General features: G+C 35.7%; 1 protein-coding gene across 2 annotated transcripts; it reads right to left on the minus strand.

The window, feature by feature from the left end:
* Window positions 1–80: 80 nt before the first annotated feature.
* On the minus strand, window positions 81–19432 carry LOC121963470 (atrial natriuretic peptide receptor 2-like). Of its 2 annotated transcripts, none has more exons than XM_088077279.1 (23): window positions 19360–19432; window positions 16780–16870; window positions 16342–16474; window positions 15501–15624; window positions 14901–15005; window positions 14037–14139; window positions 12833–12978; window positions 12682–12754; window positions 12198–12342; window positions 10846–10932; window positions 10615–10758; window positions 9076–9197; window positions 8697–8841; window positions 7934–7982; window positions 7747–7854; window positions 7461–7580; window positions 7142–7235; window positions 6284–6371; window positions 4704–4843; window positions 4391–4543; window positions 2806–2904; window positions 1590–1681; window positions 81–870 (listed from the first exon to the last, which is right to left on the minus strand). In XM_088077279.1, exons 1-23 carry the CDS (start codon window positions 19405–19407, stop codon window positions 763–765), a joined length of 2517 nt encoding a protein of 838 aa, XP_087933405.1. In that variant the 5' UTR covers window positions 19408–19432; the 3' UTR covers window positions 81–762. The 2 variants fall into 2 exon arrangements, with proteins under 2 accessions (XP_087933405.1, XP_087933404.1); XM_088077278.1 differs by having other exon boundaries at window positions 82–870; window positions 12198–12351.
* Window positions 19433–19879: the final 447 nt, after the last annotated feature.

A 19879-nucleotide genomic window follows, 5' to 3' on the forward strand; every position in this document is an offset into this window, starting at 1 on the left:
ATAGTAGGCATAAAGCAGTGAACGTAAATGAATGAACAAAATGATAACTGTCAATGAAGTTTAATGCAACTGATACACCATCGAATAAACAATGCAGTAAAACAGCTCATTGCACAGCACCGTAAGCTACACCTTAGAAAAACTATGCAAACAACTGTACATTCATAGTTCACAGAATAAATGAGTTCAGTTGGCTAAGTGTTTGTACACACCTGTACTTTTCCTGTGCAAAAGGCTCATTCAGATGCCAGTTCTTAGTCGACATGTTTGAAATGTTAAGATTTTCCTAATCGTCCGGCAGTGAATATCTCCTTTATTTTTATTTATCAAAAAAAGAACAATGCCTTTGATTACAAAAATGCAAAAAAAAAAGCTATATATGACAGAAATAACTCAGTAATATTAATAACAATAATATTACATTCTTTTCACATTCTATGAAAAAAATAATAAAAGGTATTACATGTATTTTAAAACTTGTATTTTTAGATACTGTACATTTCTTGTTATTTCTATAAACTATCTTAAAAGTGCTTGTCATCATTATTTCTGGTCACAACAACAGAACCATGATAATGATAAATAATTTTTAACACTTAATTGGTAACATCCACTAGATTTACAGAATCAACAGTCAGTTCATCCTATTACTGTTTGTTACACATTTAACCCCTATATAGCTCACTGGGCACAAGCAAATTGCTAAACACAAAGCCTGACCAGTTTTTATAGTTATTGTCACATTTTAGTCTCTATTCAGATCTAGTTACTAACTGGCACTGGGACTCTGGATTCAGGCGGTCTGAGCAGTGGGTCTGTGTAATCGTCTCTCTTTGCTTCAAGCCACCATGTTTTCATCTCCCCTTTTCCCTGTTGGGTAAAAAAAAAAAAAAACAAGAGACAAAGTGAATGAGAGTGAAGAGAGTCATATTGCAAAGCATGTGTCCCTTTGAATTTTGAATAAAGCCATTAGGGTTCGATGGGGGGCAGAGAGCAGCAGCTGAGGCCACCTCTTACCAAGACATCACAAGTGTCAGCTGCACTGTCCTCTGGGACAAAAAAGTGAACCCCTCCCCCATAATCACACTGGCACCACCCAAAAAGAGGTCTTAGGTTACAGTGAAAACAGAAGAAAAAACTGGACGATGTAATACTTCCATGAAAGACAGAGCAAATACCAGACACACCCGTTTCTTTTCTCTGAAAGGGAATCTTTGAATTTACTGTGATCTTTTCAAATCGCTTGTCCCTTGTCTTTCTCCATGGTGGCACAGCAGTTTGTATGTGATTATTGGGTTTAATTCGAGAGATGTCTTATACAGACCATGACTATAGAGTTGAATCAACAACTTGCTGAGACATTTTCAGAAATGACCGGGAATGTACTGAATACAACCTTGAAAAGTATTTTTTCTCAATACAAACTAAAGCATAGCAACAGGAAACTTTGCTACTGTTTCACACACACACACACACACACACACACACACACACACACACACATATATATATATTGTATGGAGAGATAATATCTCAAGATTCCTAAACAAAGATTCCATATAACATATAATATATGATAATAATTTTACCTTAACATTAAGTGTTCCTCTGCATGTCAGAATGTAACCTTTCAGTGTGTGAAGCAGGTCCGCTGTGGTGTCACTCACTTGGATCTTCAGAGCTATGATGATTTAAAAAACACACACACACACACACATTACAAGATATTGCATAATAAAATGAATAATGCAAACTAGAAATTTGGTGTAACATACTGTATATATTTTTTTTTATAATCTTGTGCTATCATTAAATGAACTGCACATTTTGACAACCTTATTCTTCAGTTTCTGAAACGTTTATAAATCAACATCATTTGTATGATACAATGTGCTAACCAGCCAGTTTAACATACCATAAAAACCATTTTTTCAACCAACCAGTTGAAAACACATCTTTTAAAGTTAATATGTGAAAATTGAATTAAATTAAAATACATGATTTTCATGTACTATTTACAGTAGGCATGTATGTATCGCATTTTGTGTCTCATTATTATAGTTACTTTCATGCAAATTTCATAAAATACTTCCAGTAAACAGTATTCTTTGTGTATGTAGTTTGGTGCCTTATTAGTTTTGATGTGCAATTCATATTCTAAAAAAATGCAGTGCTGTACTGAGGGGCATATTCTCTATAAGTACAAGGCAGTATGCGATCTTTAAGGCATGCCTCTAATTATGTAAAACCCATTCCATAAACCAAGTATGTAATTTGCACATTTTATAACGTACAGTATATGACCTCTATATTTTTTTTATATGTTGACTTTTACATGTTGACTAAGTACTGTATGATCTCCCCAAATCTATCTTTAGTTCAAGTTTTGTCACAGATTATATCTTAAGGCTGTTTTTTTCACTTCTGAGCACGCAGCCACTCAGTCCTTTTCCATTATCCCAGGAGATTAATGCAGAGGATTAGGTGCTTGGTAAGCACAACGTCTATCCTCCATTTCGTAACTTCACTGTGCTGTGCTGGTGAGCAAACACAGAGACAATCCTGTTTGGCACGATAGCAGCAGTGATAGCAAAGGCCAAAGGCTGACACTGCAGTGACACTCAAAACAGCAACATTGAAGATTTGAATCGATTCTGGACAATATTCAGAAAGCGCACAGAAGTCACATTGTTCAGCTCATACAGTGAAAGTTAAAACTGAAATAAGCCTGATGTTTTCTGAGACAAACTGTTCAACTTTTAGACATTAATTGGATCAAAGGCAGTGTATCTAATCCTTCATTACCCTCGCTTGTTGATTCCATGCGTGATGACGTGTTGACAGTGTCCCCGAACAGGCAGTAGCGAGGCATTTTGGTGCCAACCACACCAGCCACAACAGGTCCTGGCAGAATGAAACAGCAGAGATCAAACTTTGGTTGGATAATACTATATGACATTGCTGAATCAGGACAATGTAAGAAAGGTTATTTTCAGGAAGAATACCCTATATCTTACTGTTATTTTACCCACATATATGGATATATGAAGCAATCAAATCAATGATTGTAAACATGAACAACTTGCTATAAAATCCAAAGCCTGAAGAACCAAGACTGTAACGTGAACACTTAAAATGTTGACCCAACAAGAATACATTTGGGACAGAGGTATGAGCATAAAACAGGGTTTCCTGGTGACAAAGGAGGTTCATCAAGGTCAGACGTCAAAACTGATCTGCACAGAAATTCAAGACCCACAGAGATGGTTCAAGTCATTAAAAATAAGCTTTTTTCTAATATAGGCATGTGTTATTAGAATGACAGTAAATGTATTATATTGTTTTGTGTGGCTGCATGTGTGAATGGGTATGTGATAATGCTCTATACCAATGGTTGCCAACATTTTTCCTCAAGGGGCTTTCTTTCTATCATTGAGTAAACTAAAAACCCTTGAGTAAGAGACTAATTTAATGGGATTTCATGTTGTATTCGATGCATAATAATAAAAGCACAAAACTGTTACACTGTACAATTAACCCAAATAAAATGAGCAATTTGAATGAATTCTGAGTAGATTATTTCATGTGAATATTTCGTCAGAGGTGAGTTTTTCTGATATTTTCCTGAATTTTTTATACTATTCTGTATGTTTTCTTAATTTTAAAAAATCATACATACTGGGCTTCTTTTTTGAAAGTTTTAGTGTTTTTTAGTGCTTGGCCATTGATCTATTATCTGTTTTGTTGTTTCAGCTGCAGACTTGTCTAATGTGGATGACACTGTTTGGCAGAGAGTGAGGTGTGAAATTTATATCTTAAATAATAGTCTAAAGTTTAAAAAATAACAATTTCATTTACTTCACAGATATGAATGACATTCTGAGATATACAGCATCTACTACCACTACTGTAGCCTATACGTTGTAGCTTTGGCGACCCCTAGTGGGGGCCAGGACCTCCAGGCTGGAAACCAATGTTCTTAACATTACTGCATTTAAACCAGGCAATTTCTCATCTACAGTATCTTACAATACCTGTAGTAAATGTTGTCACACTTCAGAGATGTAGTGAGAGTGGTTGGGTCAGCGATAAGTCTGGTCATGATTTTTTATCATGACCAGATGTGAAAAACTTGGGAATGTAATATCTTTGGTCTTTCTCGTGAAAAAACACATCGCTTTTTTAAGTTAAAATTCTTGTTACAGCTTATCATTTACATTTAATGTCATCAACATTTAGTTTCTAATACATGTAAAGAGTCTGTTTAAGGTTACTCTTCTATTCTGCAACCTTTGACCATTATAAAACTATGATGCATCCTCCAAAAGCCATCTATTATTTCAACCTCCAAAAAATCACAGCACAGGATCAGTTCATTTGTCCACCGTACCTGAATGGATGCCGGCGCGCATCTTCAGCTGTGTGTTGGGTTTGTGAGGGATCTTGAATGTGTGGCAAACACTGACCAGATCAAGAGCCATGCTGGCAATCTCTCCAGCATGATTGATGCCATTTTCTTGAGGGACCCCAGAGACCACCATGTCTGGAAGATAATCCAGTATTCAATTATTCAATGAGCAGAGACAACAAAGGAAGAGGAAGAAAGAGATGCACTGAAAATCAAATGTCAAAACAAACATTCAATGACTCATACACATAAATCACTTGTGTATCTTACTATATAGTTTTTCATCCTTACTTACAAGCATCGCCTATTGTCTCCACTTTGTAGACGTCGTAATTGTCAATAATGTCATCAAAGGTGGTGTAGAGCTGGTTGAGGAAGTCCACAACCTGGTGGGGGGTGCTGGAGCCAGACAGCTGAGTGAAGCCGACAATGTCACTGTCAAAGGGAGTAATGCAGTGTTAGTCATCTCAGTTTAATTCATTTCAATTAGATTACTTGTCCCAGAGGGCAATTTGTGTTGCAGAAAGTATAAAAACATAGGGATTACACATAAACCATATGGTGTCAAACAAACAAATATACACATTTCTAGTTCTACATGTAGCCTACATAACGAAACAATTTACATGCAACATATCAATGTACAAAGGGAAAAATAATGAAAGAAAGACAATGTAAATTAATCCCTGTTAATGGCCTCACTAAGAAAAAAGCTATGGTAATTTTTTTTCCTTGCAGTTTTTTTTTTTTCGTGGGGCTATAATAACAAAACTCATTATTTTTTTTAAGAGACCTCATTGTTTTCTTAAATATAGGCCTGTACCAAATGGTTGAAATGGACGTTCATGGTAATGGTAAAACAGAAAGAAAAATCCACAATTACAAACCCTGCACTGTTGAAATACTTGTAATATGTTAGTATACCAACAAATATCAAACTGTGACCATAGAATTAGAATCATTACCAGGACTGGTATTATTTTTATGTATTTATTCTAGATATTTACCATAACACTACTTTGAAAACATCTTAGAAATAGTGAAAAAAAATCATGCTGACAAAATTTCTTTAATCAAAAATATTATGAAATAGCATCAAATATATTAAATTACAAAAATAAATATCTACCCTTTTTTATTTAATAATATATGTAATCTTTTTTATCTTCACTACCTTTACCATAAAGGCCAGTTCAAGGCCAGTAAAGCATTGCTTTAGACAGTAAAAAATCATACTTATGAAATTATTTCAGCAAATATATAATGGATAACTTTAAATATATAATTTAACAACAATGAATGATAAAAAGTTAATTAATTAAAAAAAAATTAATTTAAAAAGTTAGTTAATTAATCTTGGCAAATAGTCCATTTTAATCACATTAGTTTAGCTTCACTACTTTGACAAAAAAGATCAAATTTATTGTTTGGTACAGTATGCTTTTCTTTTTTTTAATTCACATATATTAGATTATTATTTTTTGTGTAAAGTTACATAAATCTATTTAGTAACACCTCTGAAACTATAACATGTCGAATAAATATGTCTATCTTTAGAAATGCCACCACACAGAGCCCTTAGGTCTGGAGTCTAAATTACTGTAGGAGGTGCACTGAAAATGCAGAATGTTTAAAGACAACAACAACCTGAGGGATTTTTAGCAAAACTTAACTAAACTGAACGGTAGACAGAGCTCAGTCAAGTTGAGTTCAGTTCAAAGAATTGTTCATGAAGATATAGTGACTCAAAATGTGCTCTACCAAAATGTCAACCAGGATGTTTAAGGCTTTTCGAAACCATTTTAAGTTTTACTCCAGTGAATCTACAGCTGTACAGATGTCCATGAATAGTCCATGAACCTGCTTTACACAAACCTGAAGTAGACGGTGGCATTGGAGTAGCTCTGAGCCTCTGCTGTTCGACCTTGACGAAGGTCATCAGCCACTCGTCTAGGTAGCATACCTGCACAGAAATATCATGACTTAACAGAAATCATAAGCGCCAATATAGTCTTTTAGGACAATGTATAGGAATAATGGAGATGGTGCTTCTGCAACACTAGGTGGCGCCAGATGAGCACATTTGACTGTGTCCATAAACACTTGTGAAGATTGATGATTAACTGATAATACTTCAGCAGTGACAACTGTAACATGCTGCACCACTGCATGCACATATTGTATATAATGAATACACATATGCACACTTAATGGCTTACTGTTTATAATCCTTTACATATATAATGTTTAACTCACATCACACGAGAGTAGGTTCTGAGATTATGAACAATAGTGTTTGCGTACACTCCTTAAATTAGGTAATGTGTGTTGACTGACTGATTAATTGTACACTTGACACAGATGGGTGTTTATTTGAAGAATTATTGTCAAGTAATGCCATCATGTAAATTGTCATGGATTATTATAACTGTTAATATTTCTTGTATCACTGAATGCCACTTCTCAAGCCCCTGGAGGGTTTTGAGCATTTCTCCTTCACATTCTTTCTTATTATGCATTATATATTCTTGTTTTTTATATGTGTAAATAAAGAAATAAGAAATAATGACCTACAAATTCAGTCCTGTTTGTGCTATATGCTGTATGTCAGTGTTATCTCTGCAATTTTACCAAGACAAACTCCTAAAAGCTGTACTTGGCCAATAGCATGATTCTCAACCATCAGAGCTATGTGACTCTTTCCCATCACTCCACTCAGATATCCTGACTTACTGTATAACAGTCGATCCGTTTTCTGTTTCTCTTGAAGAAGGTCCTGTGTTCTCTCAGCAACTATGGCCTCCAGATGTTTGCTGTACTTCTCCATCTGCAGTTAAAACAACTCTGTTTGTGTCTGAAGCTCAAAACAATCCAGATGGAACAAACACTTTTTTTCTTAGAAAATGTCTCTGAAGTATGACTGTTTGATAAATTATTCCAAATAGTGTCACATTAGATTTCCTTTAATAATCGTGGTTGATTTAGTACACGCAATGTATCTCTATGCCAATGCTATTTCACATTATTTTATCATATTTCAGTGGGTGATTACCAGGTTCATCATCATGTCCACAGGGCTGACTTTGTGTGGGTTCATTTTGTCAAGCATCTTCTTCACCTGCTCAAACGTGGGCCTCATGGGGATGTTATGGCACCAGCACTTCTTAATAAGCTGCTCGAGTGTTCCAGAGAAGAGAGCAACACCTCATTATCTACGAGCACAAGTTTATGCAGCTATGACATGTAATACTAATATTTCATCAACAAGTTTTTGCAGCCAATTCAACAAGAGCTCCAGTACCAATATCAGATTTCCATCACTTGCACATGTGACAGACCTCACTGTAGTCTGCTTGACTGGGACAGTCGGTATCTGCCTTCCCTGCTTTGACTTCAGGCAGAGGGGGGCGCCACATGATATCCATCCTCACTCCCTCAGCCTGGTCCTGTCAGAGAGGACCGCAGGTTACAAAGATCAAAAGAAAGCTGAAGGCTGTAATCTACAGAGTAGGCTGTCACACTCACTGAAATGAGGTCAGAGCGAGTTGCAATCTCAACGAGAATCATGGAGTAGCTGAGGAGAGGAGGGAAAAGTAGAGAGAGGATATTATTTTCTTGAGTCTTCCAGTGCAGTAAACATTCAACAGTCAATATGTTAATAAGGTGCTGGCAGTCCACCATAACCCCATTTTTACATGTTTAACCCTATAAAACCTAAGCAAGTTGTTTTGATTACTTTCAAAAGCATGGACAGAAGGCAGTGAGGATCTTAACAACACATGGCCCAAAAAAATCAGAAAAAAGAAAGTAAACAACAAAACAATCAGGAAAGGGATCCTAAAAAAGTGAAAAAAGTTTATAAATATATATTGTATATATGTATTCCCTGTTATATTATTTTAAACATATAGTTATAATGACTATAAAAATAGTTTTTTGGTAGTTTTTTTCATTTTAGTAGTTTTTTTTTGTTTGTTTGTTTTTGGATTTTTTTAAATAATTGTCATCCCTTTTTTAAATCTAATTTTCAGGTCATTAACAGGTCATTTTCTTTGTTAACATTTCTTGGCAAGTTGGTCATTGTATTTTCCCCCATGTTTTTGTAAGAAATCAAACCAATTTGCTCAGGTCTCACGGGGTTAAATAGCTTGTGAAAGGCAGCACAAGACAACTGATGTCCAACCAGGTTTTAAATGGTTAATTTAACATTTACCAAATGTTTTTGTGTAATCCAAAATGAACTGTTTTAACTTCAGTTAACTGCTTATTCTGTGACACTCAAACACACCTGTAGACATCTGCTGCTGGCGTCATGGTGGAGCTGCTTCCCAGCAGGACCTCTGGAGCACAGTATATACGATTCACATCCCCACAATTGAAGCGATTACTGGCTGCCTCAAAGTCCTCCCTCCTGTAGGCTGTGAGCCCGTAATCTGTAGCCAAACATAGAAAAACATAGAGGAGAGTGAGACAGGATGTTGTTTTTCACTTTGCCTAGATAATAACATTGCAGCTAGTGTAGGATGTGTCTGAGTAGTGCAATGAGATGTTTTTGTTTCAGAGTGTGTCTGTTGAGTGACTTATCACAGATGTGTAATTGCTGAAAACAGAATAAACAGTAACAAAGACAAAAAGTGTTGTGTCACTGCAGTCCCAAGTTGTGTAACCTGAGATTTTGCACACCCAACGGTCATCAATAACACAGTTTCTGGAGTGAAGTCTCCCATGAAACATTTTGTGCTGGTGGAGGTATGACATCCCGCGGGCAATGTCGGTGGCAAAGGACAGTCTGCATAGGGGAAGAAACGCAACACAATATAGTATTGAATGTCATGCATTGCATTATGGTCTATTGGGGAAATACATATTTAATTATCTTCTATGATTTTTTTTCCTCTTGCATGGTTGTTGAATTGTGGTGTCAAATGTAAAAAGTCCAGAATGGAGCTTTTCCTCATTGCTCATCTGAGGAATCGACACCAAAATCTGGTATTTCCTTTAGAAGAATTACTCAGCAAAATGCTTTTTGTCTGTCATCATGTTAACATCTGTGAGCAAGTTATCTGTGGAATTAAAATAAAAAGGAAACACAACACAAAATCCCCCATCTAATCAACAGCAAGCACCAGACCACAATCTTGAGCTCCAAAGTGAGCACAAACTGTACGAAAAGCTAAAATAGGTAAATGAAGGCAACCATTGGCAACATACAGCACATGCTACTACTACTGGAGGAAGGCGGAGAAAGAATTCAAACCCTTTATGCACTAATATCACACTGTAAAAATACTCTGTTGCAAGTAAACGTCCTTGCGCTGGGATGATACTTGCGTACATAAAAATATGTGAGTCTAATCAGGATAATGTACCAATAAAGTATAAAAAGTAGTAAAGCTAAATAACTCAGTGCAGATTTTACTGCTAGTTGAGCTACTTTTTGTAGGTCTGCAACTGCTGATTATTTTAATTTTGTAAAAATAGACAAGCTAATCCCTTTTTAATCAGTTTGAATTCCTTTTTACTGACATAGAGCGATGTTTTTTCTGTGAACTGATGTTGTTCCCTATGCTGATATCCTTGTCCTTACATAACCTTCGGATTCTTCTATTGTTTCATAACTTTCTGATGTACACTGTAACTTTTTGAGCCTCTGTTGTGTTATGTGTACTGAAATCAGGGTGTCCTTGTAAAAGAGAGCTTGCTCTCAGTGGCCTCTCCCTGTTTCAGTGAAGGTTAAATAAATAAAGAATTATTTTCTAGATTTGTAAACATTCTAAAAACAGTGCTGTCACAAGTTTTCTAAGTCCAAATTGACCTTTGCAGTGTTTGTTCAAACCATAATAACCAGGTCAGAATGATTATCAAAAATACAATAATTTAAGTTACTAAAATAAAAACAGCAAATCAATTATGAAGCTGGACCCATGATATGTTTTGCATGAAAAATGACTGAAGCTCAGTTTGTAAAGAAACACATAATAAATCTGTAAAATAAATGAAATGGTAGAAAAAGTAAAATATTTCCCTCTGAAATGTAGTAAAATAGAAAGTAACGTTAAAAGAAAAGACCTCAAATTGGTACTTGGAGTACTTGCATAAATGTAGTCAGTTATATTCCACCACAGCCACTATTGCTTAAGAAATAAGAAGAGTAACTAAATGGTAAACATGTTTAAAGAAAAATCCGTATGTGATATTTTTCTCACCTGAAGCCCCAGTTGATGGGGATGTCGTCATTTAGCAGGACATCAGACAGGCTTCCCTTGGGGCAGTGCTCTGTGATGATGCTGACGTAGGGGACCTCGATGGAACCGCCAATGAACTTGCATAGATTGGGATGGTCCAGTTGTCTAAGGGCATCATGAACTACATTAGCTGCAAGAATTTAGGAATTTACAGGAATTTATTAAGTCAGTAAAATGTTGGTTTTTACTCACCTAACTTCTTTCACCTCCTTCCTGATAATTTTAGAGAGTGTGAAATGTTTATTCTGGATGTGTTTCACTGCCACCGCCCTCCCGTCACTGCAGGACAGTTAAGATCATCACATCAAGTTCATTACCTAAATATAGAATATCTGTTTATTTGTTAGGATCAACATTAGCCCTAAAGCAAATCTAGTCTTCCTGTGGTCCAGAATAAAAAGAATATCTTTCTCATCATTGCATATTTTAAACATAAAGAGAATCAGTCTTATCAAATAAACATTAAAGTTATCTATTGGGGTTTGCCTCTAGCTCAGTGAGTAGAATGTCCGCCCCTCTCTCCTTTCCTGTCATTCTCTAGCTGCACTGTAATAAAGGCAATAAAAACCCCAAAATAATCTTTAAAAAATTACCCAGGAATATGTATAAATAAAGGATTTTTTAAGATTCATATAATTTTCATTTTAATTACTCAATAAGGTAATACAATATCTAGTACACTACTTTATGTTGCATTATTTATTTATTTCATTTTATCTATTTAAAAGGAACCATGCACAGCTTAAAACATAAATGTTACCATTTGATGCACCATACCAGATGATAGCTTAGAGCCTATTCACATCTGCAGTCCCTCGGCAGATCAAAATAAAGAAGGGTGCCTCGAGATAGAGGCGTGCCTTTGAGAGTGGATAATATGACCAATTACAAAAATATTAATCAATGTAACCTTTAAGGGTATGGTGAAGATATTTTGGGCGGCAGGAAAAGGCCTGCATCATCTGCATATAATGTTATAGTATAGTAGTTACTTATGGTATTATTACTATTATGTACATTGTACTTATTATTCAGATCTATACTGATATACCATAAAGTTCACACATGATGCTGGAGTTGCACTCCCGGGCATCTTTTGCACAAATATTTGCACAATTCACATACTTAGTCATAGGTTTAGTATTTTACATAACTTAAAAAAAAACATCTCTTAGTTATTTAATCTTATTATTAGCATTTTTATTTTTATAAGTTTTCTCAATTATATTTTAAATTATTATATTTTTCAATCTTATTTTATTTATTTGTTTATCTCAATCATATTGTTTTTTTAAAATCTTTTTTCCTGCCCCTCAACTGGTCTCTGTGCTTCTGTGATGCCAGTTGCCAGCCTGGGACCAATTTAGTCATCCTTTTGCAGTTGTGAAACTTTGAGAGCTGATTCATATGGTATTGTCTATATTTTATTCATCCATTAAGCAGAAGAGTTAAAGAGCAAGCTAGGGTCTAAACAATAACCTAATTTTACTTATGTTTCAGATTTATTATGCGTTCACATAAACTAAAATAAGAGTGTTTCTCACTAGATGCCTGGCTGGATGAAGACTCGGTTGAAGGAGTTGTTGACTCCAGTACACACAGTCACATCGGTAGTTCGGCTGATGGTGGAGGTACTCTTGATGTGCTGCAGGCTGGTGGTGCTGCCATTGCCCGTGCAACGCACTCTACCTGCAGGTACTAGACAGTTAGGTAGGCTACTCAGGGTCAGATATATTAGTTGTTAAATCAATGCATGACTGATTTTTTTAATAGGAATTTAAAAACTTAAAATCTAGGGTGTTTAAATAAATTAACCTTCAGCCCTGACCCGCTTAAATTAACATTTAATTTGAGAATGCAGTACGCAGCAGATATAACAGGTAACATAATATCAAGTAAAATAAAAGTTATCCATGAAGCAAACTTAAAGTTTTAAAAAGAAAATAAAAGTCTAGAGCTTTCATGTAAGTAAAGTTTCCTGTATCTGTAAACAGTATCTATTAACAACTGCAGCATAAGACACTTTACCAAATATTATGCTCTTGTAGTTGATGATCCAGCTCTCATCCCAAAGCATCTTCTGTTTCTGGTACTGGAGCCACTGCAGCCGGGACAGTAACATAAACACCAGTGCAAAAAAACATCTCCTGTTTGTGTGTGTTTGTGCGTTCAAACTGACCACCATGGTAAGGATGAAGCCGCTGCTGAAGAGAGCGACTGGAAGTCCAATGGCCACCTTGATTGTAATGGACATTGGACAGATGCCACAGTCTGCAGGACAGTTTAGACAGTTCTCCTCCAGCTCACAGACGTCATCCCCGCACACTGAAACCGAATCACACATTTTATATCGGAGGTTTAAGTCAATTTAAATCATAAGCGGATAAATTACTTACATAAAAGTACAAAAGTATCAGTTATGGAAGAATTACTCTGTACACTTAGTAGTAGTAGTAATACTATAGAGTAGAAATAGAAGTGTTAGAAGTAAAAGTCCTACTTCAAAATTTTCACTCAAGATAAAAATATAAGCGTATTAGCATCAATATGTACTTTAAGTACCAAAAGCAAAATGACTCATTATGCAGAATGGCCTATATCTCTATTTTGTATATATATAATTATATATGGATTATAACTAATGGTGCATTAAGGTATTCATCACGCAACTGGTAAAGGTGGCACTCATTTGAATAACTTTATATAGTGTTGGGTTGCTTAGACTCTAGAAATATAACATCATTTATTAGTTCATTAAAATGTTTATTAATATTCTAAATATGTAAAGTAACTAGTAACCAAAACAGTCACATGAATGTAGTGGAGTAAAAGTACAATATTTGCCTCCTAGATGGAGTGGAGTATAAGCATAAAGTTGCATAAAATGGAAATACTCAAGTAAATTACTGCAAAACTGTGCTTAGGTAAATCACTTTAAATACAAGTACAAGTTCAAAATTGTAATTAGTTACTTTCCACCACTGACTGAATGTAATTCCCACTCCTGATCATGATGTCTTCAGGCCAATTACAGAAACATTAACAAATAAATGTAAAAGATATAGATAGATACATGTAAAAGATATATTGAGATATATAAAGTAAAAGAGCATATACAGCATCTTTCCCGTAGGGAGTAGGTTGCATTGGCTATCTAGGTATTTCCCAGCAAGTACAAAATTAAGTTTATTTTTGTAACACAGCTGATAATGTAACAGTTGTTCTGAAACAATGACTATTCTACTGCAAGGTCACACACAAACTGACCTTTTCCCTAATGCTTCTGTACGGGTTCAGAGTGTAATGGCTGAGCAGCAGAAGCATTATTCTGCACATACAGAGGGATTCACCATATCACCAAAAAAGAAACTGAGTAGACTGACCTTGAGCACTGACAACAAGCACTTTGGATTCCAGTGCTGCGTGCATCTGACCAATTTTGATATGAGCAATGACTGAGGTGACTCCCACATGGATTAGCACCACCTGTACAAGAGCACACCATGATAGAGATTAAAAATGTACCACTATTACATGCTTAGGAAGAGTTGTATTGCATATTAGTAAGTCTCAGTCAAAACTATATTCTAAGGATGTCCCGACAAAGTTTTTTCGCCACGGATCCTGATCCAAGTCATTCGATATGTATCTGCCGATACTGAGTCACGATCCCATACTTGTATTTACCTGGATAATACAGCTCCAAAATGCACACTTCAAGTACTTTAAAGTTACTAAAGTCAATCCCGTTTATATGTGTGACAGTTTAATAGCTCTGAAATGCAATATGGATCACAATTCCACTTTGTACAGCATTTGTTTTATTCAAGAAAAAAGCTAAGTAAACCAACTAAAATGTGTCTTCAGAAACTGCTCTCAAATCCACTTAGAGTAGCATTGTAATAAAAGTACAGAACACTGTAGATCAGTAATATAATCATCATTCCACTTCAGCGTAACATCACAGCTCAACTTTAACATTTCCAGTCACAACAAATAAAAATCCGTCACAATTCCACTTATTACAGCATTATAGTGAAACTGTATTATTATTTTATTATGTATTATAATTGAAGTAGCAGCGTTACGATAAAAACCTGAATATCTGCCGCAAATTGTGCTCTCCATTTACAACGTCTGCAAGATGGTGGACATGAACAAAGGATCGGGCTTATGCTCAAAATAATCAATCAATTAAAAAACCTACTGTACTTTTGTAATTTCCTACTAACTAACTAAAGGCTAACCTTTGAAGTCCAGTATTTCTGGGATATCTTGCCCGCTTTGGAGACCGTGTGAGTCACTATTTTACCATCATCAGGAATCCACGGGCCACAGATTCCACCTTGTTTCTGCAAAGAGACATCACAGCAGCTTTTAGAGGTTTTTCTCCAAAACGTAGACAGTTTTAAGTAAATGCTAATATTTAAAAATCAATATTAGGGTTTAACAAGTTGTGGGCTCACTCATAGACCTGATGTGCTTCTGCTTCTCTAGAAACTTTTAATGTCACTGAATAAAAAACGCCTGTACACTTTGTTAAAATGGACTACAATTACATTTTTTTTAAAATTCCACCTATAATTATTTCTTTGAGGTGATGGGTTTTTTTCTCAAGCTGGAGTAGCACAGTTTAACATCTCAAATAATTTAACACAAACATAAACACAATCTCAGGGTCAATAAGCCGGGAAAGGAAATCTTAAAAAAGAATCAAACAGGATATCGTGCACATATGCGCTTTGAAAGTTGAGCCCGAAGGGAAAACCAGGTAAAAAAATAACTTTTGGGCAAAATTTACCTGTTACCAGTATCACAGGAGTATTCTGCTCAACTCTAATACCCACCATGAGACCAAGAGGGCAGGAGTGGATGTTGGCGTGATATACGCAACAGTTCAGCTCATTGGCGTTGTTCCAGTTTGTCGGGCACTCATGTTCATGACAGAATCTCTTTGCCTCTGACGCATTACTGGAACAGAGCATGGGTGGTTAGACATAAATTAGTTTACACAAAACCTTGTGATACTATTTACATTTGAAGCTCAAACACAGACCTTCAGATCAACTTCCCACCCTTAGAACTTCATCATCATCATCAAACCATTGTTTATTCAGGGAACATTGACTGAGCATTAAGCTCTTTTACAGCAATGCACTGAAATGACATTAGTGGGCTAAAAGCATATATGACATATGATAGCAGTCACAATGCTACAATGAAAACAAATAACTAGCAGCAATAGCTGTCAAAAGTTATCAACAGCAATAGAAACAGTAAAAAGAATGAAAAAGTTAAATAGCAAACAAATCTGCAATTAGTGAAAAAATGCATAACAACAGCAACAGGAAAAATAATTAACAGTACAATGTTGAAAATAAAAAAAAACTGATCTGAGGAAACTGAAATCAGCAGATAAAATAATTGTCATTTAATTTCACGTGCATCAGTCAGTACTATCTGTTCCCTATCTGTAGTATCTGATGAACTGACCTCTTTCAGAGTATTGAGACTCCTTTGTATATGCCAGTATTCTATAGTGTGTGTGTGTGTGTGTGTGTGTGTGTGTGCACGCACGCATGTGTGTGCGTGTGTGTGTGTGTGTGTGTGTGTGTGTGTGTGTGTGTGTGTGTGCATTCAAGCCACGTCAGACGTTCAGGATGCCAGGTTTTTATGTAACAAACTCACCTGAACTGGAAAATCTTGTTCCTGACTGCGTACTCATAGAAGGAATCTGAGGCCGTCACCGTGTACGAGACATTGAACTCTTCCCCATTGGTTACTTTCTCAGGAGGACGCTGCACCCAGGCCATCTCCAGCCCTATGAAAACACATGTATTCGTCACATGAACAAACACATTTACACAGTGAACACGTGCATGCGGATACTTAATGATCTTGTGTGCTGTATTTGCACATAATTCTGTTGAGCCCCACCTACTAAGTCACTGTAATTAATTCTGGACAAAAGCTGTGAATGTCATCTCCTTCCTTTTCAGCAAAAGAAGGAAAGCATGAGACTTTACAGTAAATACTCACTAATAAATCACCCAAAGCAACAATTTAGCTGTTTTAGCTGCAATGAATCACTCAAAACAACAGACGAAAACACACATAAAAACTTACCACCACAGCTAACCATGTTGTAATCATTTGGACCATTGATGGGCCAACAGTCGTACTCTGTGTTGTCCAGATCATGCCAGCTATTAACTCCCTGCAGGCAAGGACAGGAAGTTGTTTAATGTAAAGGCATGTCTTGGTGTGTGTATTTGAAAACCCTCAGGGCTTGTCACATGAATGTTTCAAGGAATACTTCAACCACAAAATGACCATTTGTATATAAATTAGTCATGCTGATTGATTAGGGAATACATATAACACCAGCAAAACTGTATCAAAAGATCCATAAACAAACTTTTACACAAGCCTCATTTATCCGGTCGTATACTCAGAGCTTCCCAAACATGCTTTTTTTCTTAAAACCTCAGTATTTAAGACTGAAGGCTGTTTTTTTTTTTAACAAAAATGCATGTTTAGGCAACATACTCTCATCAAATGAGTCACATGATATCCTTAGAAAATGCTGCACAACAGTTAATATGATATCATATGAAATAGTGCCCTACAACTGTCATTACATCCTTAACATACAGATAGGAAGTTAACATACAGTTACGGAGGCTGGGTTTTGGCAAAAACGTTAGTATGGTTAGGTTTTGAAAAAGAAATATGATAAGGATGTATCTTAAAAGTTCACTCAAAGTTAACAGCTCAGAATACACATCACCAGGGGAAAGTAGGCCTATGGATTTTTATGAACGATCCAATACCCCTTCCGTACCTCCTTACAAGACCACTTTAGAACGGCTTACTTGTTTACTCCTGTCAGCATACATGTGATGTATTCAGATCTGGGTGCACTACTTTACGCAGGAAAACGTAAGTAAGTAAGCACAAAAACGAATGATTAGTTTGCAGGATTATTTTCATTTTTTAAAAATGCCATTCTGTACATCTGAGGTAAGTTTTTGTCTGAAACAAAATAAATCATACAGTCAAGAAATAAATCCACTTTTAAGTCTTATTAAAAAATCTTATTTAAAAAAAAACTACAAATATTCAGATAAAATCTTTCTCTTCAACTTTACTCAAGATCTAATAGGACTCCATCTTATGAAGTTTTATCACAAATATCAACTCAATCAACTTTAGCCAACTTGCAAAATACAAAAAAAATGTTCAGTGAAGTCAGACGAACTTTGTTTACTTAGAAACTGAAGTTGCTATCACTTACAAATAACAAGTTAATTCACGTCATTGTGAAGTTGTAACATCCTCACATAAGTAAGTACACACATTTTGTGTTGTGCATACATTTTGTGTTCTTTATATATTTTATTTATTAATTTTCTATTTTTAATTTGCTTATCTTATCTTATTCTTTTTAAATTCAATATTTTTACTCCTCCTTTATGTTAATTGTTTCGTATCAAAACACAAAGTCAAATTTCTTGGATATGTAAATGTACTTGGCAATAACACCAGATTCTAATTCTTCTGAATACAAATAACATTTAAGTAAACTTAATGTTAGCTATGAAATATATATACATTAAAACTAATAGTTAAATGTATGTACCTTTATCAAGGTAATCGGTTTCCTAAATTTATAAAACTAAGATCAGCTTGTGAGTTTGCAGTGAGGTAACACAGCATTACTAACTGATACACAAAAGGACATTTTGTGGGTAAAGTGTTCCTTTAAATGAATTGAATACACAACTCTATAAAACCTGATAAAGAATTCAAAATAAAACAAAAGCTAACATTAACATCAATAGCTAAAGCACTTTAGTTAATAAAACTAAGTCTCATCTTTTATTCAAGATATTGCAGAATGTTTTATAAGGGAGGAAATCAGGGAGAAGCTGGCAAGTAACCCACAAGCCCATGACCACATGCCTGCAGCAGCAAGTGTTTCTGACAAGACAACAAAAGCAGGGGGATTACCTCAGCAATAAATGAAAATGTGAATATGATACACACAGTATATGTGCCTCTGTGCAAATACAGTCATGAGAAAATGCATCACCTGTGGTAGAAACTGTCTGCAAACACTCAGCACCCAGGGAAAAAACACATATAGCATTTGATGGGTTGTAGCAAAATATTATGTATGCCATTTATTTTAGAGATTATTCCATAAATACAGATTTAATTGCCCCCCTGTCACTGTGAAAAGGTGGTTAGAAGTTATTTTTTGGTCAGGCAGAACACAGGATTGGTCGTCTACTGCTTACATAAGGTCACTGTCCTATCAAAGCTGGTACATATGGCAAGACATATCTTATATGTTATATACCATAGCTTCAACATCATGCCTGTTTGACATAACATCAGTTAATTAACATTATGAAACACGGACCATCGAGGTCTCGTATCAATTTTTTTTTGAACAGACCAATATTACAATTCGCCTTACGTGCAAGTCACACCAGCAAAACAAGAGTAAAAGTGAAGAAATGAGGAACATGGCATCAAATGATAAAAGCCAATGTTGTTATGCTCATTTGCATTTATACACCCCTGCCCTTACATCACTGTACAGTCCAATAACAGGTTGACCTTAAACATTTGTGGCTATAAGTCCACATTTCTCCTCCTGAGTTAAATCTGTTGTGTAATATTCTTAAAAAAACTTACCACAAGCAGGAAACACAGGTAAAGGGATGCTGCCGTCCGAAGAGCCATGAAGAGGTTTGCTGTTGTGCCTGGACCTGCTCTGAACTGACTGACTGAGTGAATGACAAATCTGTGTGTGTGTGTGTGTGTGTGTGTGTGTGTGTGTGTGTGTGTGTGTGTGTGTGTGTGTGTGTGTGTCACCTCAACACAGCTAAAGTACCTTTTTCCTGAGGCCCAATCTCTCCCTTGTCCATAATTGCCCAATCAACAGAAGAGGCTCTTCAGTTTCATCATGCACTTGTGTACAAGATGCTTCAGCTCACCTTCATTGTCCTCCAGGACAGAATCACGCAGAGGTTTCTGCTGCACCTGAACTCCGCACTAGATCATTTTTTTACTCATTAAGTCTTCTGCATGATCTACAGACATGTTTCTTTTTTTTTATTACAAAAAAGAAGCTCCTCAAATATTATCTGACAGAAACACTTTAGCTCCATTGCCCAGTCTTCCACAGATTTTGCTCAGCTGTCAATCACATGAT

Source organism: Plectropomus leopardus, chromosome 5 (genome assembly GCF_026936395.1).
Source record: "Plectropomus leopardus strain MGB_pleo_1.0 chromosome 5, ASM2693639v1, whole genome shotgun sequence".
NCBI classification, from domain to species: domain Eukaryota; kingdom Metazoa; phylum Chordata; class Actinopteri; order Perciformes; family Serranidae; genus Plectropomus; species Plectropomus leopardus.